The sequence below is a fragment of the Saccopteryx bilineata genome, chromosome 5 (assembly GCF_036850765.1).
Source record: "Saccopteryx bilineata isolate mSacBil1 chromosome 5, mSacBil1_pri_phased_curated, whole genome shotgun sequence".
NCBI lineage: Eukaryota > Metazoa > Chordata > Mammalia > Chiroptera > Emballonuridae > Saccopteryx > Saccopteryx bilineata.
Window position 1 is genome coordinate 79,252,187 of NC_089494.1, and position 27,054 is coordinate 79,279,240.

Below are 27,054 nucleotides of genomic sequence, written 5' to 3' on the forward strand. Positions count from 1 at the left end.
TCTCTCAGTGTGGATTTCATTAGTAACATGGAGACAGGCTTAATTGTTTTAGACTCAGATGAGATTACAACTTTAATTTTCTAACATTTGGACATTTTAATCACATAGATGAGCAGATAACATGACACTTTTATCTAGGGAACCCTAAAGATTTAGCCAAAAACAAAAACCTACTAAAACTGATAAATGAATTTAGTAGAGTAGTAGGATATAAAATACATATCCAGAAATCAGTTGCATTTTTATACAACAATAATGAACTATCAGAAAGAGAAACTAAGAAAACAATCCCCTGTACAATTGCATCAAAATAAAATAAATACAGGTACTTGGAAAATTCTAAGACACTAAAGAGAGAAACTGAAGAAGATATAAATAAGTGGAAGTGTATACTGTGCTCATAGATAGGAAGAATTAACTTCATTAAACTATCCATATGACCCAAAGCAATCAAGAGATTCAACACAATTTTTTTTTTTTTTATTAAGTGGAAGATGGGGAGGCAGACAGACTCATGCTACCATCCCAATCAGAATCCACTCAGCAAGCCCTCTATGGGGCATGCTCTGCCCATCTGCGGCTTGTTCCATTGCTCAGCAACTGAGCTATTTTAGTGCCTGAGGAGAGGCCATGGAGCCACCCTCAGCGCCCGGGGCCAACTCACTCAAACAATTCGAGCAATGGCTGTGGGAGGAGAAGAGAGAGAGAGAGACAGACAGACAGCAGAGAGAAAGAGAAGGGAGGAAGGGAGAGGTGGAGAAATAGATGGTTGCTTCTTCTGTGTGTCCTGACTGGGAATTGAACCTAGGACTTCCACATGCCAGGCCGACTCTACCGCTGAGCCAACTGGCCACAGCTCAATGCAATTTCTATTCAGACACCAATGGCATATTTCCCAGAACTAGAACAAATATTCAAAAAATTTATATCAAATAACAAAAAGCCTTAAATAACCACAGACCACAGCAATCTTGAGAAAAAAGGATGAAATTTGAGGAATCACTTTACATGATATCAGACCATACTACAAGGACTAGTAATTAAAGCAACATGATACTGGCATAAAAACAGACGTATAGATTAATGGAACAGAATAGAAAGCCCAGAAATAAAACTATACCTTTATGGTCAATTAATATTTGACAAAGGAGGCAAGAATATATAATGAGGTAAAGCAAGGTTATTCAATAAATGATGTTGGCAAAATTGAAAGATATATGCAAAAAAATAAAACTAGACCACTGTTGTAAACCATATACAAGAATAAACTCAAAATAGATTAAAGATTTAATGTAAGACTCAACATTATAAAAACCCTAGAAGAAAATATAGGTAATAAATCTCAGATATTTTTCTTAGCAATGTATTTTTGATCTCCTCTTGCAAGGGAAACAAAAGAAAAAAAAATAGGATCACATCAAACACAAAAGTTTTTGTACAAGGAAAACCATCAACAAAATAAAGACAACCCACTGAATATAAGAATATATGCCCCAATGGTACGTCTGATAAGAAATTAATATCCAAAAATTTTAAAGAACTTCTAAAACTCAGACAAAAAAAAAATTCATTTAACAAATGGACAAAGTAACTGTCCAAAAGAGGATATACAGATGGCCAGTAGACATATGAAAAGATGCTCAATGTCACTAATCATCAGAGAAATGCAAATTAAAACCACGAGATACCACCTCAAACTTGTTAGAATAGCTATCATCAATAGATTAACAGCTTTACCAGGTGGTGGCGCAATGGATAGAGTGTCGAACTGGTACGCGAAGACCCAGGTTCAAAACCCTCAGGTCACCGGCGTGAGCACGGGCTCATTGGGCTTGAACATGGGCTCACCAGCTAGAGCGTGGGGTCACTGGCTTGAGCATGGGATCATAGACATGACCATATGGTCACTGGCTTGAGAACAAAAGGTCGCTGGCTTGGAGCCCATGGTTGCTGGCTCAAGCCCAAGGTTGCTGGCTTGAGCAAGGGGTCACTTGCTCTGCTGGAGCCCCGCTGGTCAAGGCACTTATGAGAATGAAATCAATGAACAACTAAGGAGCTGCAATGAAGAATTGATGCTTGTTATCTCTCTCCCTGTCTGTCTGTCCCTCTCTCCGACTCTCTCTGTCACTGTCAGAAAATAAATAAATAAATTAATTAATTAACAAACAAATGTTGGTGAGGGTATGGAGAAAAGGGTGTGGCTAGGGTTGGTGGGAATGCAAATTGGTGCAGCCACTGTGGAAAGCAGTATGGATTTACCTCAAAAATTTAAAAATGGGCCTGACTGGTGGTGATGCAGTGGATAGAGCATCAACCTGGACACTGAGGTCCCAGGTTCTAAACCCCGAGATCAAGGACTTAGTGTGGCTCATCTGGCTTGAACGCAGGCTCACCAGCTTGAGGTCAGGGTCCCATGCTCACTGGCTTGATCCCCAAAGTTGCTGGCTTAAGCAAGAGGTCACTGGCTCTGCTGGAGCAACACCCTCTCCCCTGCATCAAGGCATGTATGAGAAGTAATCAGTGAACAGCTAAAGTGCTACAACTGTCAGTTGTTGCTTCTCATCTCTCTCCCTTCCTGTCTCTGTCGTTCTCTCTCTCTAGAAAAAAAAAATTAAAAATAAAACTGCCTTATGACCCAGTGATTCTACTTCTAGGAATATATCTAAAGAAAACTGAAACACTAATTCAAAATAATATATGTGCCCTTATATTCATTGCAGCATTATTTACAATAGCCAAGATTTGGAAGCAGCCCAAATGTCTATCAGTAAATGAATGGATAAGAAAGCTGTGTTAGATTTGCACAATACAATACTACTAAGCTGTGAAAAAAGAAGAAAATTTTACCTTTCACAATAACATGGATGGACTTGGAGAGTATTATGCTAAGTGAAATAAGCCAGTCAGGGAAAGACAAGTACTGTATACCATGATTTCACTTATAGGTGGAATCTAATGAACAAAACAAACTAATAAACAAAATAGAAACAGACTCCTAGATACAGAGAACAGATGGAAAGCTGTCAGTGAGAAGGTGTCTGGGGAGCTGGATGAAAAGTGAAGGGATTAAGCAAAGTAAAAAAAACTCCTCATAGACACAGACAACAACATGGTGATTACCAGAGGGAAAGGAGCTTGCAGAGAGGTAGGAGAGTGAAGGGGAATGAATGGTGATGGAAGGAGACTTGATGTGGGGTGGCGAACACAGTACAATATACAGATGATGTGTTACAGAACTGTACAGCTCAATACTATATAATTTTATTAACCAATGTCATCTTAATAAATTCATAAAAATGTTTTTAAAAGAAAAACAAAAGATTATTACAAATAGAAAAAATATCATATAGATGAGACATAATTGTCTAATGCTACATTTAGCTATCTCTGATCTCAATCAAGCAAAGTGTGGCAAAAGCTATAGAGAGATAACAGTAATTTTTTTCTTTTAAATTGAATTTATTGTTTGGTAGGCATATTGAATTTTATCATGTTAATTCATAATTGTTATCATATTTTATGAGATCTGAATATGAATGCTATTTAAAGTCCACAATGATTTTAATACTTTTGTCTCTCTGTATATACATTGCCAAAGCCCATAATTATATATTTTTTCAACTAAGTTATTTTCAATTTATATTACTTTTTAGTAATTTTCAGGTAACTATTACGGAGCCTATGGACTTTCCCATATATATGTTTATTTCTCTTAATACAGAAATCATTATGTTTATTAGAGAAAAAATTTTTTTAATTGAGGCAAACAAAGAGTAGGAAGTAAAGTTAATATAAAAGCCAAGCACTCAGAGACCTCCTCTAGCAACATTTGGTATAATTCAGACATATTATGGATGTTTTTTATAAAAATGAAGAAGTACTCTACACATATCTATTGTTTTTCCTGTTGATGAATCAAATCCAATATTATTCATTTTTTTCAATAAATGTTTACTAACATTCTGTGTTTTAGGTCATTATATTAAATATTCTTTTACAACATATTTTTATTACATTAATGGTTATGGTTCTACCACAAAAATTCCACCCATTTCCTGGTTTTGCACATATTTGTTTCAAAACCTTGGAATAAATAATTTCATCACTATATTTTGGCTAATCCCATGATTACTGTTTTAAGGTGAATTCCTAGAAGCAGAATTGAGTTCAAGGGCATGAAAAATTCTAAGACTTGAGAATGTTAAAAAATCATGAAATAATTATTTTCAATGATGTATTATTGTAAAACAATGTTTTAAAAGTAGATTAAGCCTACAAAAGTAGTTTTAACCATATTGCTTTCTAGAAAAGTAGAAACAATTTATATTTTCACCAACAGACTTTCTTTCAGTTCATCTTTTAGGCACCTTGACCAGGGCATTGGGTAGTGCTATTATGTGTGAATAGCACCAGTGTCTTGTTCACATTCTCTTTCTCTTTCTCAATATTTATCTACATAACATAGTTGTGTAGTATCACTGGCCTTATGTAAAATTTTTGCCAACCGAATTGGCAGAAAGGTGAAAAAGATAAGATGAAATAGATAAAAGCCAGCATCAGAAGGCAGTACTCAAGTGACAAATAGTGGCCTTACATAATTTTATTAAAAATATTTGATTAAACAAATACTTATATGCTCAACTGTTTCTTGATTAATAGAAGAAAGAGAGAAAAGAGCATAATATATAACTGACATTTGCTTACTCGATGAACTCACTGTTTAAAACATTGGAGCCTTAATTACCAGGTAGCATTATTTTCTCTGAGAATGCAGCCTCAGACTTTTAGGAAGTTTCAGTTTCTGGGCATGAATGGTCTCAGGTTCTATATTTCTGGTCTGGGCTGGTTGTATATCAAGACTGTTTAATAAGGGAAGAACCGCTGAAACATAGGAGCATAATTATTTGAATACTGATGTGTTTATTGGTCACAATGGGTAAATGACCCACTCAAGCTATATATATTTAGGGTCACTGCAACTCCCATTTTCCCTTGACATATTCCAACAGGGATTGTCCAACCTGATCTTGGAATTTATATTTGTTGGGAGGGAGGTAATAGTTACAGACTAGGATCTTATTTTTTGTCATGTGTATTTAGTAGCTTTCTCTTAAGATGAATACATCATTGAAAACAATTAATTACTTTATAACTTTTGAACCAAAATTCACATTTTGTAATTGTTTAATGGATATCTGGTTTGTTGTGGGAATAAAATGTTTTTTAAATTCTCATGTCTATGAAGGAATGCATTTATCACAGGAGAAGAATAGGTCCAATTTCTATAGGGTATTCTCAAAATTGGTCTTAGAGTTTGCCTTTGCTTCATTAATAACTCTGTCTGCATACTACCTGTATGTTATGTTTATTTAAACATATTTGTGAAAATTATATCTAAGAATAGTAGCTGTAAATTTCCAGATCGATAAGCTTTTTTTATGAGTATCACTACAGCTCACACCTGCATTCTTGATATAATTGTTTCACCTAGGAACTACACAGGGTAATGATGTAGGAGGCTACATTTTATACTATGGGAGACAGAAAAATCTGGGTTTTATGGGATGAAGGTTTAAGAGTTATTTATTGGAGGTTTCTGTCCTTCACTAGGTATGAAATCAGGTTGGAGAAAATGGAAACATAGTAGCTTGATAAGTTTGTGTTCAAGACAATTGACATACATTATTTTTTTGACTTGAATAATACAAATGCATTTGTTATTAAAATAATAAAATATGTATAGATATAAACAAAGACAAGATTTAAATTTCTATAGACAGGATTGCCAAAGTGTGGTATGAGAGAAATTATAACACCTATTTAATACTTTAAATCAATATCAATTGTTCATAATAAGTTTTTCCTACTGCTTATACCATAAAGTCCAACTATGGGTAAATATAATCCTTTGAGGAAACCCTATCATTAAAACTCAGACTATGGAGAACCAGTAATGTAAGATTTTATAATTACCATGCTCACAGGTTTATGTTTATTTGCCATATTAGTGCCTATAAAGGAACATGAAGTGGAACATTGTTCATGTCTAAAAAAATAACAAAGTGAGAAAAAGTACCATCATTCTTCTAATTAATACTTAAAATTTCTTAATGACTACTGGTAGGTTTGAGGTTATAGAATTTTTACGTGCTAATTAAAATTTTAAAAGGCCTCATGATGGTTAATTGTTTCCTCATACTATTCCAAAGAAGTAGATTATTTTTATCATTCTTGCTTTTGAATCTGGAAAACTGAGTCATAATGTCCATATAAAATAATTTTGTTCAGTTAAGCTTTATTGCAATTTAAAATGTTCCTATTATCCAAAAATGAAAAAAAGAATGAGGTAACATGGAAGTAGATTTTGGCTCTATAGAAAGATTTAAAAGTAATTAGAGCAAATGTGTTTGTAGATTATCTTGTTTTTACTGATTCTGTTCATTTGAGTTTGAGTTGTTTAGTTTAGGTTTTGTTGTTGTTGCTCCAAAAATGCCCTTGGTGTTGAACCTGCCTGTTCCCAGTGAGCTGGGGAGAGTTACTGTAGATGCTGGTCTCCGGCTACATTGGATTTACATCTCTTTAATTTCTGCATCCTTCATTATACTTTCCTTGCAAAGCAATCTTTGGATGCTACATTTTTAAAAAGTAAAGAGGGACAAATATATATTCCACATAAGTGGGATGTAAAACTGAGACTCATGAACATAGATAAAAGTGAAGTGATTACAAAGGGGAGGGAGTTGGGGAGGAGATGAAGAGGGACAATATACGGTGATGGAAAATGATTTTACTTTGGGTGATGGGCACACAATGTAATCAGCAGTTCAAATGACATGAATATATTCATCTGAAACCTATGTACACTTAATGATCAATGTCACCCCGTTAAATTTAATTTCTAAATAAAAAAAAGTACATTTTCAGGCATATATGAACAAACAAGAGAGAGCCCAAGTGAACCACTTAACTTCCCACCTTAAGGAACTAGAAAAAGAAGAACAAAGACAACCCAAAACCAGCCGAAGAAAGGAAATAATAAAAATCAGAGCAGAAATAAATGAATTAGAGAACAGAAAAACTATAGAAAAAATTAATAGAACAAGGAGCTGGTTCTTTGAAAAGATCAACAAAATTGACAAACCCTTGGCAAGACTTACCAAGGAAAAAAGAGAAAGAACTCATATAAACAAAATCCAAAATGAAAGAGGAGAAATCACCACGGACACTGTAGATATACAAAGAATTATTGTAGAATACTATGAAAAACTTTATGCCACTAAATTCAACAACCTAGAAGAAATGGATAAATTCCTAGAAAAATACAACCTTCCTAGACTGAGTCAAGAAGAAGCAGAAAGCCTAAACAGACCTATCAGTAGAGAAGAAATAGAAAAAAACCATTAAAAACCTCCCCAAAAATAAAAGTCCAGGCCCTGACGGCTATACCAGCGAATTTTATCAAACATTCAAAGAAGACTTGGTTCCTATTCTACTCAAAGTCTTCCAAAAAATTGAAGAAGAAGCAATACTTCCAAACACATTTTATGAGGCCAACATAACCCTCATACCAAAACCAGGCAAGGATGGCACAAAAAAAGAAAACTACAGACCAATATCTCTAATGAATACAGATGCTAAAATACTAAACAAAATACTAGCAAATCGAATACAACAACATATTAAAAAAATAATACATCATGATCAAGTGGGATTCATCCCAGAATCTCAAGGATGGTTCAACATACGTAAAACGGTTAATGTAATACACCATATCAACAAAACAAAGAACAAAAACCACATGATCTTATCAATAGATGCAGAAAAGGCTTTCGATAAAATACAACACAATTTTATGTTTAAGACTCTCAACAAAATGGGTATAGAAGGAAAATATCTCAACATGATAAAGGCCATATATGATAAACCATCAGCTAACATCATATTAAATGGCACTAAACTGAAGGCTTTCCCCCTTAAATCAGGAACAAGACAGGGTTGTCCACTCTCTCCACTCTTATTTAATGTGGTACTAGAGGTTCTCGCCACAGCAATCAGACAAGACAAAGAAATAAAAGGCATCCATATCGGAAAAGAAGAAGTAAAGGTATCACTTTTTGCAGATGATATGATCCTATACATCGAAAACCCCAAAGAATCCACAAAAAGACTACTAGAAACAATAAGCCAATACAGTAAGGTCGCAGGATACAAAATTAACATACAGAAGTCAATAGCCTTTCTATATGCCAACAATGAAACAACTGAGAAGGAACTCAAAAGAATAATCCCCTTCACGATTGCAACAAAAAAAATAAAATACTTAGGAATAAACATAACAAAGAATGTAAAGGACTTATATAATGAAAACTATAAACCATTGTTAAGGGAAATCGAAAAAGATATAATGAGATGGAAGAATATACCTTGTTCTTGGCTAGGAAGAATAAATATAATCAAGATGGCTATATTACCCAAAGCAATATACAAATTTAATGCAATTCCCATCAAACTTCCAATGACGTTTTTTAAAGAAATAGAGCAAAAAATCATCAGATTTATATGGAACTATAAAAAACCCCGAATAGCCAAAGCAATCCTAAAGAAAAAGAATGATGCTGGGGGCATAACAATACCTGACTTCAAACTCTATTATAGGGCCACGACAATCAAAACAGCATGGTATTGGCAGAAAAATAGACACTCAGACCAATGGAACAGAATAGAAAGTCCAGAAATAAAACCACATATATATAGTCAAATAATTTTTGATAAAGGGGCCAACAACACACAATGGAGAAAAGAAAGCCTCTTCAATAAATGGTGCTGGGAAAACTGGAAAGCCACATGCAAAAGAATGAACTGGACTACAGTCTCTCCCCCTGTACAAAAATTAACTCAAAATGGATCAAAGATCTAAACATAAGACCTGAAACAATTAAGTACATAGAAGAAGACATAGGTACTCAACTCATGGACCTGGGTTTTAAAGAGCATTTTATGAATTTGACTCCAATGGCAAGAGAAGTGAAGGCAAAAATTAATGAATGGGACTACATCAGACTAAGAAGTTTTTGCTCAGCAAGAGAAACTGATAACAAAATAAACAGAAAGCCAACTAAATGGGAAATGATATTTTCAAACAACAGCTCAGATAAGGGCCTAATATCCAAAATATACAAAGAACTCATAAAACTCAACAACAAACAAACAAACAATCCAATAAAAAAATGGGAAGAGGATATGAATAGACACTTCTCCCAGGAAGAAATACAAATGGCCAACAGATATATGAAAAGATGCTCATCTTCTTTAGCTATTAGAGAAATGCAAATCAAAACGGCAATGAGATACCACCTCACACCTGTTCGATTAGCTGTTATTAGCAAGTCAGGTAATAGCAAATGTTGGAGAGGCTGTGGAGAAAAAGGAACCCTCATACACTGTTGGTGGGAATGTAAAGTAGTACAACCATTATGGAAGAAAGTATGGTGGTTCCTCAAAAAACTGAAAATAGAACTACCTTATGACCCAGCAATCCCTCTACTGGGTATATATCCCCAAAACTCAGAAACATTGATACGTAAAGACACATGCAGCCCCATGTTTATTGCAGCATTGTTCACAGTGGCCAGGACATGGAAACAACCAAAAAGCCCATCAATAGATGACTGGATAAAGAAGATGTGGCACATATACACTATGGAATACTACTCAGCCATAAGAAATGATGACATCGGAACATTTACAGCAAAATGGTGGGATCTTGATAACATGATACGAAGCGAAATAAGTAAATCAGAAAAAACCAGGAACTGTATTATTCCATACGTAGGTGGGACATAATACTGAAACTAAGAGACATTGACAAGAGTGTGGTGGTTACGGGGGGGAGGGGGGAATGGGAGAGGGATAGGGGTGGGGAGGGGCACAAAGAAAACAAGATAGAAGGTGACAGAGGACAATCTGACTTTGGGTGGTGGGTATGCAACATAATTGAACGACAAGATAACCTGGACTTGTTATCTTTGAATATATGTATCCTGATTTATTGATGTCACCCCATTAAAAAAATAAAATTATAATAAAAAAAAAAAAATAAATAAAAAAATAAAAAAAAAGTACAAAACTAAAGGCAATTTATGAGACTTGACAGCCACTCTGTCAAAGTAATTAGATCTGTGCTGAATGAGGTAAAAAGAAGATTCCCCATTCCTGCAGGTAAAGATGAGCTACAACCACATTCTAGACTGTCCCCTCAATCTCTTCATGTTTTTTCTAGTAGCCAGAAGACATGCTGCAGTTTAAATTTAGGATGTTGGCCAACCTCTAACCCCTGTTTCCTCATGCTAGCCATCTGCCAGTGGGGATGAGTAGTATGCTGTTCCTCCATTGTGCTCATTTGGCTGGGAGAGTAATGTATAAGGGTTAATTATTCAGCAAAAATTTGTTAAGATCCCAAAGTATAAGAATTCTGAGAAAATTTGTGATGTACATATAAGTATATATAAATTTAGAGTATAATCTTTTTTTTTTTTGCAAGAGAGACAGACAAGAAGGGAGAGAGATGAGAAGCATCAGTTCTTCACTGTAGCACCTTAGTTGTTCATTAATTGCTTTCTCATATGTGCCTTGAGTGGAGGGCTTCAGTTGAGCCAGTGACCCCTTGATTAAGCCAACGACCTTGGGCTCAAGCCTGTGACCTTGTGCTTCAAGCCAGAGACCTTTTGGCTCAAGCCATTGACTGTAGGGTCATGTCTATGATCCCACACTCAAGTCAGCAACTCCACGCTCAAGCCGAATGAGTCCACGCTCAAGCTGGATCCTCAGAGTTTCAAACCTGGGTCCTCAGCATCCCAGGTCGATGCTCTATCCACTGTGCCACTGCTTGGTCAGTAGAGTATGATCTTTCTCATCAGTAGTCCCGTTGAATATAATGGTCATATTCCTAGTTTTTTTTTCTTTAAAAATGTAGTATAGTAAAATATTTTTATGGATAAATAAGTGACTTTATGCCAACATATTATGCAATGAGTTAGAAAATATTCTGATTGTATTACTTTCATTTTGATATCAAAGGGGTTTTGTTTCCCTTAGAAAAAGCCAGTATTTTATTTTATAAATAACGACAAGATTGGAACAAAAATTAATAGTATTATAGTAAAATAGTATTCAAGTAGTACAAAATGAAGAGATTTTGCAGTTATGAGGTTGGATTTTATTGTCAGTTAAACTAGAATTTCAGGCTAAAAATCTTTCACTTCAAAACAAAGTTTAACTGAGTTCAAGTTGATGTTTGCAAATAAGCTTTTTTCATTTAAGAAATTGTTGAATGTGATTAAAGAAATCAAGGAAGATACAAACAAGTGGAAGCATATACTGTGCTCATGGTTAGGAAGAATAAACATCATTAAAATGTCTATATTACCCAAAGCAATTTATAAATTCAGTGCAATACCAATTAAAATACCAATGACATACTTCAAAGATATAGAAAACATATTCCAAAAATTTATATGGAACCAAAATAGAACACGAATAGCCTCAGCAACCTTGAAAGGGAAGAATAAAGCAGGAGGTATCACACTTCTGGATATCAAGTTATATTATAAGGCCATTGTACTCAAGACAGTCTGGTACTGGCATAAGATCAGGCATATAGATCAATGGAACAGAACAGAGAACCCAGAAATAAACTCACAGCGTAATGGACAACTGATATTTGACAAAGGAGGTATGAACATACAATGGAGTAAAGACAGCCTCTTTAATAAATGGTGTTGGGAAAATTGGACATCTACCTGCAAAAAAAATAAAACCAGACCACCAACTTACACCAATCACAAAAATAAACTCAAAATGGATAAAAGACTTAAATGTAAGCCATGAAATCATAAGCATCTTAGAAGAAAACATAGGCAGTAAGCTCTCTGACATCTCTCGCAGCAATATATTTGCTGATTTATCTCCACGGGGAAGTGAAATAAAAGACAGGATAAACAAATGGGACTATATCAAACTAAAAAGCTTTTGCACAGCTAAAGACAATAAGAACAGAATAAAAAGACAAACTACACTATGGGAGAACATATTCAACAATACGTCTGGTAAGGGGTTATTAACCAAAATTTATAAAGAACTTGTAAAACTCAATACCAGGAAGACAAACAATCCACTCAAAAAATGGGCAAAAGAAATGAATAGATACTTCTCCAAAGAGGACATACAGATGGCCAATAGGCATATGAAAAAATGCTCTACATCACTAATCATTAGAGAGATGCAAATTAAAACCACAATGAGATATCACCTCATACCAGTCAGAATGGCGCTCATCAACAAAACAACACAGACTAAGTGCTGGCGAGGATGTGGAGAAAAGGGAACCCTCCTGCACTGCTGGTGGGAATGCAGACTGGTGCAGCCACTGTGGAAAAGAGTATGGAGATTCCTCAAAAAATTTAAAAATCGAACTGCCTTTTGACCTAGCTATCCCATTTTTAGGAATATACCCTAAGAACACCATAGCAGTGTTCCAAAAGGAGAAATGCACCCCCATGTTTATAGCAGCATTGTTCACAATAGCAAAGATCTGGAAACAGCCCAAGTGTCCGTCAGTGGACGAGTGGATTAAAAGTCTTTGGTACATATATACTATGGAATACTACTCAGCCATAAGAAATGATGTCATCAGATCATTTACAATAGCATGGATGGACCTTGATAACATTATATGGAGTGAAATCAGTAAATCAGAAAAAACTAAGAACTATATGATTCCATACATAGGTGGGACATAAAAATGAGACTCAGCGACATGGACAAGAGAGTGGTGGTTACGAGGTGGGGGGGAGGAGAGGGAGGGGATTGGGGGAGGGGAGGGGCACAAAGAAAACCAGTTAGAAGGTGACCGAAGACAATTTGACTTTGGGTGATGGGAATGCAGCATAATCAAATGTCAAAATAACCTAGAGATGTTCTCTCTGAACATATGTACCCTGATTCATCAATGTCACTCAATTAAAATTAATTTAAAAAAAAAGAAATTATTGAACAGAATTGACACTTTTGTACGTCTTCAGCTCCAAAATGCAAATAAATGGCCCCCTAGGTATTCCTTGTATGTTGTTACCAGAAAGAAAAATCATTTTCTTTCCTTCACTTGGCTATCAAATATATCTTTGACTGCAAGAGAATACCCAACTCAAGTGAAAGCAACTTAAACAATAGGTGATTTCTTGTTTTACATGAACTGCCGAGGTAGAGAAGTCCAAGTACAGTGAGGTCTGGTTTTCTGCATTCTCTTGCCCTGTCATTCTGCAGGTCAGATGACGTCCTATCAGACAACTGTTGTTCCACACCACAACACTCGGAAGCAGAAAGAGACCTTTTCTTGCTTGTAACTTGTCTTAAGAACTAGGAAACCGTTTCCCCATATGACTTTTCACATTTCATTGGCCAGAACTGGGTCTTTTGTTCATGTGTGTTCCAAACACTGGCCAGAGGAACAGGATGCTTGTGGATGAATATTGGTGAATGGCATAAAATGTAATCAAGATTCAATTCTAGGGTTGGAGACAGAGCTCACCTCCCTGAAGTGTGGGGCCTATTGAAGAAGGAGGATCTTGAATAAAATGAGGATTCTAGTGGACAAAAGAAGGAGAAACGGCAATATCTTTTACAATAACTTTTCCTTACACTTTTTATGTGACTATAATTATTTAAAACCTAGTGTAAAGCCAGTAGGCACAGCCACTATCACAGCTGCCTGGCCTGTGCAGGTTCTAATTGGATTCAGACAGACAGTAATGAAATAATGGAGCCATGAACTGCTGGGCCATTAGCTTTAATCCTAGCTTGCACTCAGTAGGCAAGCAATACACACAGTGGGAAAACACTTCCCTTTCTGACCTCACCAGTCTCATTCACCTCTGTTCCCCATCTCCTCCTCTCTGCACAAACTGGCCTTACAATGGCCCAATAAACTTTGAAACTAAAATCTTAGTGTGCTTGTAAAGCTTTGTAAAGCCAGGAGCCACCATCGTGGCCATTCACATGCAGGTTCGCATTGGATGTGGACAGATGGTAATGAAACAACGGAGCCAGAAACTGGTGGGCCATTACCTTTAATCTTAGCTTGCACCCGACGGGCAAGTAAAAAACACACACTGGGCTCCAAAACCCACTCATTCAGTGCTCACAAAGCTACTGACTTATCTGAGTTTCCTAGAATCAAAGCTTTCTAGCTCACTAGCCTTATTCACCTCTGTTCCCCATCTCCTTCCTTCTCTCTGCACACACTGGCTTCTCCTTTAGCATTCTGCCATCTTGGCTGCCTCTCCTCTCCTCCACATGGCCTTTCTCTGCTCTCCTTTCTCTGCTCTCTCCTAAGGCTAATCTCAGGAACCAAGAAAGAGCAAGCTCCCGGTCTGCCCCACTTATAGTGTAGAAACTAAAACCTTTAATCCAGTATACAAACAAGGAAGTCTCTGATACAGTCACTTAGCTGAGGCATAATGGGATTCCTCATGAGAGTGCACCACCCCACATCAAAAAACTGACCTGTGGTGGCGCAGTGGATAAAGCGTCGACCTGGAAATGCTGAGGTCGCCGGTTCGAAACCCTGGGCTTGCCTGGTCAAGGCACATATGGGAGTTGATGCTTCCAGCTCCTCCCCCCTTCTCTCTCTCTCTCTCTCTCCTCTCTCTCTCTCTCTCTCTCTCTCTCTCTCTCTCTCTCTCTCTCCTCTCCCTCTCCTCTCTAAAAATGAAAAAAAAAAAAGGGTGGGAAAGGCTTAGTCCCAAAACCAAGCCCCAGGCTACAAGGATCTTGCCTGCCCACAGCCCGCCCCCAACACACATTAATATAATCACACCCATGGCAAGCAAGAAGGGCAACCAATACCATCACCTGGGCAACAGGCTTCCATGTGGGCAGCGCCATCTTTAACAAAGTGAGCATAATATATTTTATCTGCCCAACACCTAGCATGTGGGTTAGTTGAGTCATTAGTTTTTACTTTTAACAGGCAGTTTTATTTTGATCATATTATCTCAAAACTTCCACTAGAAATTACATTGCCTCTTAAAATTAGTGGTGGATGTATGTAGGGACAAAGAATGGTTTAGGAAGCTTGCCATCATCCCCCAAGAACACATTCTACCTCCAAAAAAATACACATTCTGAACAAAAGTTGAGCTTTCTACACAAACTACTCTTTTAAAAATGTATAAGTTAAAACTGCATGCTTGCTATGAAAATAAAATTTGTGTCTTTCAAATAAGTCACTTAGCCTTCTCTTCTGGACAGATCTCCATGGCTAAACGCTCCTTTAGGAAATTCTGAAGCTATCCCTTTTAGAACCCTGTCATATTTTCACTTACCTGTCACCCCTCAGGAAAATGCGGCTTTGGACGCTGGTGCAAGATCTGGTTTCACCCTATGGGCCACTTTATAGTTGTTAATTCTTCAATTCAGTGAATTTTGACCATACTCTTAGAGCCTACTGTATTCTGGCTGTCAATGTTCACCTGCTTAGTCAGACTGGGCAGAGCCTCGGGACCTGAACGTGAGAACCGCTAAGTGGGAATTGATCCTGTGGGAACACCAAAACAAAACCTAAGGTGCAGGTTCTGTTGGTCAGAAATGAATCTGAAATAAGGGAGCTCCCTGTAAACCAGGCTGAAAATCAAAGATTGGTTTGTATTTGGACAATGGGCGTGGTGGGGGTGGGAGTGGGTGGGAAGAGTTTCAGGAACCAGGCTGATTAGATTTGGTGTTTGGATGGGTCTATATTTTCTAGATTTTCAATCTTTTTTATCTTATGGTACATACCAACTAATTACTGAAATTCTTTGTCACACTAAGAAGTAGCTATAATTTTGATTCATTCACACTGAATGGCTGTTGTGCTGGCTGTCGTCATTTTTTAATTTGACAATCTAAGGGAAAAGAGGACAGTGCCTCTGACTAAATAGTCAGGTATTGCATGTTTTAAAGTTTTTTTGTGGCACACTGGTTGAAAATCATTGTTCTGGATCTAGAGAATCAGATGCAATGTGTCAGAGCTATCTTTTATCCACATTAACCCACCAGGGGCTTGCTGAGACCATGCTCTTTAGTGGAGGAACACTAGGTGTCCCCTGACAATGTTACACTTGTAGAGATAAGAGTTTCTCTTTAGGCCAGATTCACTGTGGCCATTTTCCAATCTCAAGGCAGTAGTCAGATGCTGATAAGCGCACCAGCTAGCTTCAGGAAGCCCTAATTACCTTTTGGCTGGAAAGTTCCCTTCACTCTGAGAAAATGTAAAACAACTTTCAGCCAGTTTGTAAACACAATGGTTAGTTTCATAGACTTGTTTTTGTTGATGAAGTACCTCTCAACCTTATGTATTTTATTTGCCAGCCTTTGCTGCCTCTCCTCCACTCAAATGCATCTTTTTTTTTTTATTTTTTCTGAAGCTGGAAACGGGGAGAGACAGTTAGACAGACTTCCGCATGCACCCGACCGGGATCCACCCGGCACGCCCACCAGGGGCTCCGCTCTGCCCACCAGGGGGCGATGCTCTGCCCCTCCGGGGCATCGCTCTGTTGTGACCAGAGCCACTCTAGCGCCTGGGGCAGAGGCCAAGGAGCCATCCCCAGTGCCGGGCCATCTTTGCTCCAATGGAGCCTCGGCTGTGGGAGGGGAAGAGAAAGACACAGAGGAAGGAGAGGGGGGAGGGGTGGAGAAGCAGATGGGCGCCTCTCCTGTGTGCCCTGGCCGGGAATCGAACCCGGGACTTCTGCACGCCAGGCTGACGCTCTACCACTGAGCCAACCGGCCAGGGTTCAAATGCATCTTGATGTTATATAACCAGATCCTGGGCAAATAGTTTAAACATGGCTACTGAGAAACCTGGTGGCTAAATTAATTGTAAGTCAATTTTGGACTTTTGGAATGATTCAAATAGGTAGAAATAGGGAGACAATCAGCCTCGGTCTGGTTGAATTCTCACGCCTGCTTGTCCTCCTTTTCAGAATTACGTATTTTATCTCACATCCTGAGAAATCATGATAAAATGGTATCAGTGCACTTTAATATTTGGGGGCAGGAGATGGTGGGTGGAGACTGAGTGGTAAATAGATCATATTTCTGCAGGCAAAAAATTTCTGAAGTGTTAGAAGTGCATGTTGGGTAAACAAATATGTTTAGGGTTGCTCACTTGTATTTTGCATTGGTGCAGGGCAGTGCCATGTGTGTGTGGCCTGTGAAAGGCTTCAGGTGCTTGCCCTCAGGGCTGCAGATTGCAGACTGCCATCCTGCTTGGGAGGGGTGATTGTTTGCTACTGTTTGCTGGAGAAGGGGTGTATCCACCTGGCCTATCTGGCTGGCGAGTGCTGAGGCTGGTGGGGATTGTGAATCCGGGGAATCCAGAGAATGAGTCCAGTGAGTCCAGAGTCCTGAGAGGTTTAGGGGCCCTGAGTGAGAAGGAAGCGGTCTTTCTTGCCTGTTTGTTCGTCTATCATTACGAGAATTTAATAAATGGCCCACCAATTTCTGGCTCCACAGTTCCTTTACTGTCTGCCCTAATCCAATGTGAACCTGAATCTGCATGGCCACAGTCACTGGCCTTACAATGGCTCAATAAACTTGGAAACTAAAATCTTAGTGTGCTTGTAAAGCTTTGTAAAGCCAGGAGCCGCCATCGTGGCCATTCACATGCAGGTTCGCATTGGATTTGGACAGATGGTAATGAAACAACGGAGCCAGGAACTGGTGGGCCATTAACTTAATCTTAGCTTGCACCTGATGGGCAAGTAAAAAACATACACTGGGCTCCAAAACCCACTCATTCAGTGCTCACAAAGCTACTGACTTATCCGAGTTTCCTAGAATCAAAGGTTTCTAGCTCACCAGACTTATTCATCTCTGTTCCTATCTCCTTCTTCTCTCTGCACAAACTGGCTTCTCCTTTAGCATTCTGCCATCTTGGCTGCCTCTCCTTTTCTCCACGTGGCCTTTCTCTGCTCTCCTTTCTCTGCTCTCTCCTCTAAAACTAATCTCAGGAACCAAGAGAGAGCAAGCTCCTGGTCTGCCCCACTTTATAGTGTGGAAACCAAAACCTTTAATCCAGTATACAAACAAGGAAGTCTCTGATACAAAGTCACTTACCTGAAGCATAATGAGATTCCTCATGAGAGTGCACCACCCCACATCAAAAAGGGTGGGAAAGGCTTAATCCCAAAACCAAGCCCCAGGCTACAAGGATCCTGCCTGCCCACAGCCCGCTCCCAACACACATTAACATAATCACGCCCATCACATGCAAGAAGGGCAACCAATACCATTACCTGGGCAACAGGCTTCCATGTGGGCAGTGCCATCTTTAACAAAGTGAGCATAATATATTTTATCTGCCCAACAAGCTTGTAAGCTTGTAAGCCAGCTCCTGCTGCCAGGCTCGAGCCCTTGGCTGCCACTGCTCCGCGGGCCTTGCAGCCACATCTCCGGCCTCAGCCCCGGCCTCCTGCCACTGCTGGCTCTCTACAACATCCAGGGCAAGCTGCAACTCACGAACCTGTGATTCTTTCTACAGCGACTGCTCCATTTTCAAATGAATCTCACAAACCTGGTCAGCCTCCTCCAGTGCTTGCTCCAGCTCCAGGGTTGGCATCTCTTTCCCATGTTTGCTCCAGCTCTTTCCACTGCTCAGTCTGCAGGTCTTGGCAGCCTCATCCACAGAGCTCTTGATTTCCTCACACATGTCTATAAAAGTCAGCCAGCCTATGGCCCCCAAAAAGACAGCCATGGGGAACCATAACAGCAACCAGTCCTCTACTCCACTGCTCAAAGGTGGTGGTGACTCCATATCGATCTGTATCCAATCCTGCCACAGACTATGCCAAATGTAAAGCCAGTAGCCACAGCCACCATCACAGCCACCTGGCCCATGCAGGTTCGCATTTGATTTGGACAGATGGTAATGAAACAACGGAGCCAAGAACTGGTGGGCCATTAGCTTTAATTCTAGCTTGCACCCGGTGGGCAAGAAATACTGTGGGAAAACACTTCCTTTTCCATTCAGAGCTCCCAAAGCCACTGATCAAAGGTTTGTACCTCACCAGCCTTATTCATCTCTGTTCCCCATCTCCTCTCTGCACAAACTCTGCACAAACTGGCTTCTCCTTCAGCACTCTGCCATCTTGGCTGCTTCTCCTCTCCTCCACATGGACTCTCTGCTCTCCTCCAGCATGGGCTCCTCTGCCCCACTTTATAGTGTAGAAATCCAAACCTTTAATCCAATATACAAACAAGGAAGTCTCTGATACAAAGTCACTTATCTGAGGCATAAATGGGATTCCTCATAAGAGTTCACCACCCTACATCATGCAACAGTCAAGGATGTGGGGAAAAGCTTAGTTTTGAAAAGATCTTAGTATTAAAAGGGTAGGAAAGGCTTAGTCTTAATACTAAGCCTTAGGCTATAAGGACCCTGCCTGCTTACAGCCTGTCCCCCACACCCAATGCAAACTGTAAGTGAGCAAACATATATATCATATTTACAAACTTATTTGACTAACAGTGCTCTTTTAAAGAGAAGAACTATGAAACAATTTAAATTAGAAAATTTGGATGGACAAGAAGAACAGAAATTGTGGAGACCTGCTAAAGATCTTCTGTCTTAAGATATTGTAAAATTTGCAAAAGTTTAAGATAATTTTAAACTCTTCTTTAACTTTTTTAAAAAAATTATAGTCTTTTTTTCTAAATTTAGAAAGGAGATAAGTGGTCAAAATATTTTTCAATATCTGTGAAATTTAGCTCATTCTGTCATCATAATCACCAGCAAAGCAGTTAAATTAAACCAGAACTTTGAAAGGTAAAAGCTAACCCCTTGTTATTTTATATATCTAAACTATTTTGTATAGATTTTTCTGTATAATTGGAAGATAAAAGTTTGATTAGGAAAGATAAGTGTCCAGATTTTAATTTAGATATGTTGATATGTTAAATTTGATTTTATTTTAGAGGCTAAGTTAGCAATGACTCCTTTGATATTATGAAGAGGCCATTATGTTTGAATACTCCTCTTAGAATTTTACCATTCAGAAGACTCAGAATATATATAGTAGTGGGAGTTTTCTTCCTCACAAACAGCATCCTAATGGAGATGTATGACTGTGCCATTAGTATTGCTGATGTGAATATTTACCTCAAGATTTAAGCCTGCGGCTGTGGAAACTGCTATAAACACTCTAAAAATAATAATATTGTGAGTGTTTCTATATGATTTCTTTTGAGATGTTTTTATTTCACATATACTAGAAAAATGACCTGTAATTTGTGTAATTGTGGTAATTGGAAAAAGCTGTTGAGATGTGAGGTTTCTAAAATCAATAAGAAGAGCAAAATAGATGTGATCATTGGTTACGACATATTTGGTTTTAATGTTTTATTATCATTTCATACATTTAAGTGGTTTTAGTATTTTCACTAAAATGGCATGTAATTAATACATTCATGCAATGTATAAAAATGCACTAAGTGCCATAAATCTCCACTACTGTATTTATTTATAGCAACGTACACTGCTTAATGCATCCTTTTCTTTGAAAAGCATTTTTATAAATGTTTGCTATTTGCACTTTCTCTTTGGGAAAAATCTTGCACCACCATTCAAGATGAGAGACCATAAAAACAATGAGCTTAGAAGTACTTCATTTACCAAAGGATTTAAACTATTTTTGAAAATTATGGGTAAGATTGCTTGTAGATTATTTTAGGTTGGGTTCAGTAGAAGCAATGCTGAGACAGAGGTGGTAACAAGTGATTTGTTGGGCAGTGCTCTCTGGAGAAGAGTGGTGAGGGAAGCAAGATGGAGGAGGAGAAATATTTATGCAAGGAGGAGATCTCAGTGGGAATGAGCTGTACTTTGCTCCCACAGTAAAACTGGACACAAACAGTATCTTGAGGCTAGTGGGCTGTACTTTGGTCCCCTCCCTGCCCTCCATCAACTAATCTATCATTTGTTGTGGTTAGCTCTTGAAAACGTGTAGGAGAGGAGCCTCCTGCTTGAGGCAGTTCCCAAATGGCTCAGCAATTCTCCACAGAAACAACATGCATCTGTGAATTATCAGCGGTCTTGGTAATGGGAATTCTAGCTAATAAAGGTTATCTGTTTTGATTTCAACAGCATCCATTATGCAGATGAATGACAATTTAAGAAAACAAAAAGATTACTGAACTGAGATTCTGTCACTCCCTTCCCCTAGCACACATTCTCACACCCACCCATCCACATTTTTAATCAAATAAAAGTGGAAATTCAAACCTTGTTCCAGTCCCTTTGCTTACAGAAACAGTTTAAAAACAATAATGAGGACATGGTCTTTAGGTTTATTCATTGTTGTGCCTGTGGTGTCGTTTATGTGGCAAACTCTGCTACTAAAATGTATTTAAGTTATAATGAATGAAAATGAGTTTCTTGAGAGAGGACCAGAGATATTGCTCTTGAAGACTGGAGGGTGTTGCCAATGCCAAGTACATTCAGGCAAACCTTTCTCCAGGCTTACTACCCCTATTTGAAATGCTTTATTTGCAGAAGCCTTTGACTGTCTATACATGCCTAACTGATTCAGACAGAGAAGTACACTCAAGGTGTTCAATAAATGAACTCATCTTGTGGTAAGGTGCCAAAGAACTGTAAAACTTAGTATTGGCAATGTCATTTTAAAGAAAAGTCAGGCTTCTTGCCCCCTTCTTTCTTTAAAGAATGGAGGGAGAAGGATGTGGAAGCTTCCTGGCTTACAAGGACAACTGGGTTATTTAGTTTAACTATAGTTCTCTGAAAGAATAAAGCAATGATAGTCAACCTGGTCCCTACCACCCACTAGTGGGTGTTCCAGCTTTCATGGTGGGAGGTAGCAAAGCAACCAAAGTATAAATAAAAAGATAGATTTAACTATAGTAAGTTGTTTTATAAAGATTTATTCTGCCAAACTTAGCGAAATCTGACATAAAGTACTTGGTAAGTAATTATTATTATTATATGCTTTCACTTGCTGTAACTCTGCTTTATAAATTTTATAAAGTAAAGTCACTTCCCTACTTTATAAATCGCCATTACTGTGGAACCGGTGGGCGGTTAGAAAATTTTACTACTAACAGAGATACTAAAAGTGGGCAGTAGGTATAAAAAGGTTGACTACCTCTGTTCTAGACACTCCAAAATACATACCAAAAACACATTTTATAGAGAATAAATGTAGTGTTTAATACTAAAAATAATAAGAAATTAATATAAAATGAATATAAAAGACTAATGTAAAGAATAAGTCAACATTTAACATGGCATTTTCTTTCCTGAAGACTCTTCTTGGCGTATGGAAGGCGGCAAGGAGGGGAGAGAGAGGTGCAAATGTTATTGTTTGGAAGGGGAATCCCCTCATAAGGTATAAAAAGGTTGACTACCCCTGGACTAAAGGTTATCAGAAGAACTTCCTTTCCCTTTCAATAAGAGACAATATTTACATATCCTACACTGATTTTAACTCTTCCTCTCTTCCTGGAGTACTGAGAGTAACATATACCTGATGAAGGAATGGGAGGTAGACACTAAAAGATTTGTGAATGTCTTTGATATGTTAAATGACATCACTATTGTGTTACCTGGTTAGTTTTAATATGTAGGAATGTTTTTTATATATCCTATAGACAAATGTTATAAGCTTGTTAATAATTAATTATTATATCATACTCCCCCTCCTTTTCCCTCAACCTATATGTGATCAAGTCTATATAACTAGCTACAAGACTATTTTTGGGACACACGATTTGGGTTTGCTATACCCCATGTAAGTCATATGCAGCCAGCTTATTAATAAATCTCCTTCTAAAAATTCTCCTGTATTCTGCCTTGGTGTCTCTACGTAAACCTGAAGAATTAAGGTACGCTACTTTACAACAATCTCAAATTGTTTCTCAGCAACATATATTTTTTCACACTGAAGAACTATAGAGTATCCTTCTTCCTGGTAGAGTACCTCTTATCTGCTTTATCTTCCCATTATAGAGAAGAAAAAAAGAATTTTTTTTCTCTCTTACTACTTACCAGGATAAAGAAATGCTTTACAGAAGCTAGATAAACTTGTGTGAAGACAGTGGAATTCCCATTAGTATTACTGACTTAAAGAGTTTATTATTATTATTATCATTATTTTTAAGCAAGAGAGAGAAAGATAGGAAAGGAGAGAGATGAGAAGCATCAACTCATAGGTGCATCACAGTCGTTGTTCATTGATTGCTTTGTCATCTGTGCCTTGACTGGGGGACTCCAGCTGAGCCAGTGACACCTTGCTTAAGCCAGCGACCTTGGGCTCAGGCCAACAACCATAGGATCATGTCTATGATCCTTGGTCAAACTTACAACTCCATGGCTCAAGCTGGTGAACCTGCGCTCAAGCAAGATGAGCCCATACTCAAGCCAGTGACCTCAGGGTTTTAAACCTGAGTCCTCAATGTCCCAGTCTGACACTCTATTCACTCTACCACTGCCTGGTCAAGCTGAAAAAAAAATTTTTTTTTTTTTGGTATTTTTCTGAAGCTGGAAATGGGGATAGACAGTCAGACAGACTCTCGCATGCACCCGACCGGGATCCACCTGGCTCACCCACCAGGGGGCGATGCTCTGCCCCTCCGGGGCGTTGCTCTGTTGCGACCAGAGCCACTCTAGCGCCTGGGGCAGAGGCCAAGGAGCCATCCCCAGCGCCTGGGCCATCTTTGCTCCAATGGAGCTTTGCTGCGGGAGGGGAGGAGAGAGACAGAGAGGAAGGAGAGGGGGAGAGGTGGAGAAGCAGATGGGCGCTTCTCCTGTGTGCCCTGGCCGGGAATCGAACCCGGGACTTCTGCACGCCAGGCCGACACTCTACCACTGAGCCAACCGGCCAGGGCCTGAAAAATTTTTTTAATTGTATTGTACAGTTAACTTTAAAGTAAAAGACCATTGATACAGAAGGAATAAGTCTTCATCTGGAACAAAAGAAATATTTGTTGCTAATAACATTTCCTCTGATTGCATTTGTGTTTGATTATTCCAATTTATTAAAGAGAAATAATATGCAAATAATCTCAGAATAATAAAGAGAAATTAATTCAGTTTAGACTTCAAGCTGATATTGCAATCTTTTCACTCTGCATAGGGCTTTGTTTATACCAGTTGACCCTTGAAACAACAGGGGTTTGAACTTTGTTGGTCCACTTATATGAGGATTTTTTTTTTTCAGTAAATACAACTGGGCCTTACAATCTGCAGTTTTGTATTTGTGAATTCAACCAACAATATTTTTACATTCCCAACTGTGGTTTCTCAGCTGCATATTTCCAGCAATCAGATTAAAAATAGTGTTTTGGAGGTCCAATTGGTTGAATCTGCCACTGCATAAAAACTGACTGTGGAGTCAAAGGCTATAACTGGAGTTTTGACTGGGCCAGGTGTTGTTTAAGGGTCAACTGTACTTTACACAGGAAGACAAACCAGGTCAGTGTCTGCGAGTGTTCTGAAGTGAAGGAGGCATTTTGGAACATGGCGGGTATATTACTGCTAATGTGACTTGAAAGGATGCTTTTTACAAATGATTCTTTAGTGACCTGAAATTTAATGCAATTGGTTATCTTTTTATTGCCAATGTCTACTGTTACCCCCAGAAAGCTGGATGTGGAGAAGATAAAGTGAAAAATAATTTTAGACTTGCTTTTACAGTCCAAGCTTAAATGAAGTGCATTCCTTTGGCCTTAGTTTCCTCTGTGTAATTGTTCATTTAACTGTGTACATTTGTATTTTCCTCCAATCTAGAAATAGGAATTTCAATGAATAAGCAAAATTTCTTTTTAATCTATATGTTTAATCATTTCTTTCTCAGTATTTAAAATTTTTTATTTATTGGTAATTATTTTAAATATATAAACAAGATAGAATAAATATATTTTTTTTTTTTTAACAGAGACAGAGAGTCAGAGAGAAGGATAGACAGAGACAGACAGACAGGAATGGAGAGATGAGAAGCATCAATCATTAGTTTTTCGTTGCGCATTGCGACACATAGTTGTTCATTGATTGCTTTCTCATATGTGCCTTGACTGTGGGCCTTCAGCAGGCCAAGTAACCCCTTGCTCGAGCCAGCAACCTTGGGTCCAAGTTGGTGAGCTTTTGCTCAAACCAGATGAGCCCATGTTCAAGCTGGCACCTCAGGGTCTCGAACCTGGGTCCTCAGCATCCCAGTTCGACGCTCTATCCACCACGCCACCGCCTGGTCAGGCGATAGAATAAATATTTTTAAAATGCTATGTCTTATTGTCAAACTTCTTCGAAGTATTCCTGGAACTTGTAGAAAGACCAAATAAAGGATTGAAAGAACCAATTAACTGTATTAGAATTTAGAACCTTTTTAATAGCAGACATTTAATTTGGCTAATGTGTTAGATGAAAAAAGGACTTCATTTTATGTAATCCTTATCATTTGCTTGAACAATTTGAGGTCCCTCAAACTCCATGATTGCTTAACAATTTGTAGCGATAATTTTGTTGCTTCCAGAAACTTCCAGTTAAGTGGGGAAGACCACTGGATTTACCAGGCTGTTTTGGATCAGTATCCTGGAGATCTGTGTGGCAGGAGGACTCTGTATCTGGACATGTTGCAAAGATATTTTCCTCACAAATCTAGGCATACTTTGGTGAGTACTGGCCAGTTAAATTGTTTCCATGGTCCATAATTTTTGAGTAAAATATATATATATTTTAAACGGTGCTCTAAAATGTAGTTTTTCCTAATTCTAGAAAATAATAGGGTTATAGGTTGAAAATCTGTCATTTTTCAAGTTTGCACAGTCCATCAGAAGGTGGGTGACCCCACCGGCCACATTTACTCTTCCGTGCCTACTTGTCCCAGAGACCTTCACGGTGGCTGCCTGGATTGCTCTGCTCCGACTCGACCTTCCGGTGTCTATACGTTGACCTGCCAACCATCCAAGGTATTTTCTTCTCTGGGTTTCACCTGAAAGTGGAACGCCTGCTTCTTCATCCAAAGAGCTGCCACGCCTCAGTCCTTCTAGTCATGGGGAAGCCAACGCTTGCCTTGGGGCTGGGTCTTACCTACATCGTCCCCACCATCACAAATCCACTTGATCCCTCTAAATGGCTCTAAAACACAAATGCCTCAAATTCAGTTATGACTCAAGTTTCCCTGAGAAGGGCCTGGAAACTTATTGTTTCATTTTTTTATTGACAAAATAAGAAAACAAAAGTTACCATGTCACCAATTAATTTCAAAATAACTAACCTTAAAATATATATGTAAGCAAACATGCATAGTCTCAACTTTTAAATGGGCCATGCTATAAAATACTATGATATAATCTGCGTTTTTGTCACTAAGCAAGTGACAATAACTGTAACACGTGTATAGAGTTTACCTTATGTCAGTCATGTGTAAACAAACTCCTGTAACAGGCGTAACAGTAGATGAGGGAAGTACCTTTGTTATCCTTATTTTCCAGATGAAGAAATTGAAGCAAAGGCCGCACAGCTGGTATGAGCATCATCTATCCTCTCCCCTACCTTCCCACCCAATAATTATTTCCTTTAATTCTGACCTATAAATAGCAGATAATTGTTACATAAAAATAACCCCGTGCTGTTATAATAAATAATTCACTCCAGAATTTTTAAAAAATCTTAATTTATTAAATTAGATCTTTCTTTTCATTCCCTGTTGAATATAGTTGCTTCTGTGACCAGCTGTCATTTTTTATCTTTGTAGACTTTTATATTTGCCTACTATTTATGTAATAAAGATTTTTACATTTACTTCTTACATTGGGTTGATTAGTATGCATTTCTGCATGGTGTATGCTTCCTTTCCTAAAGTTTGGCAGGTTTTAAGTATATTTTTGGCTTTTGGGAACAAAGCTAAAAAGTTTACAGAACAGATTTTAGAAACTGATGTTTGGTTTAAGTGAAGCCATAGCCTGTTTCATCATGGACGTAATTAACCATACCTAAATTATTATTTTAGGTAG

At 38.2% G+C, this 27,054-nt stretch overlaps 1 protein-coding gene across 1 annotated transcript in view; it reads left to right on the forward strand.

The window, feature by feature from the left end:
• Positions 1 to 27,054, forward strand: part of CCDC148 (coiled-coil domain containing 148) — a 328,164-nt gene that overhangs the window by 123,571 nt on the left and 177,539 nt on the right. The window contains exon 6 of the mRNA XM_066280374.1: positions 25,572 to 25,710. Coding sequence (XP_066136471.1) covers positions 25,572 to 25,710 — 139 coding nt within the window. The remainder of the gene's footprint in view (positions 1 to 25,571; positions 25,711 to 27,054) is intronic.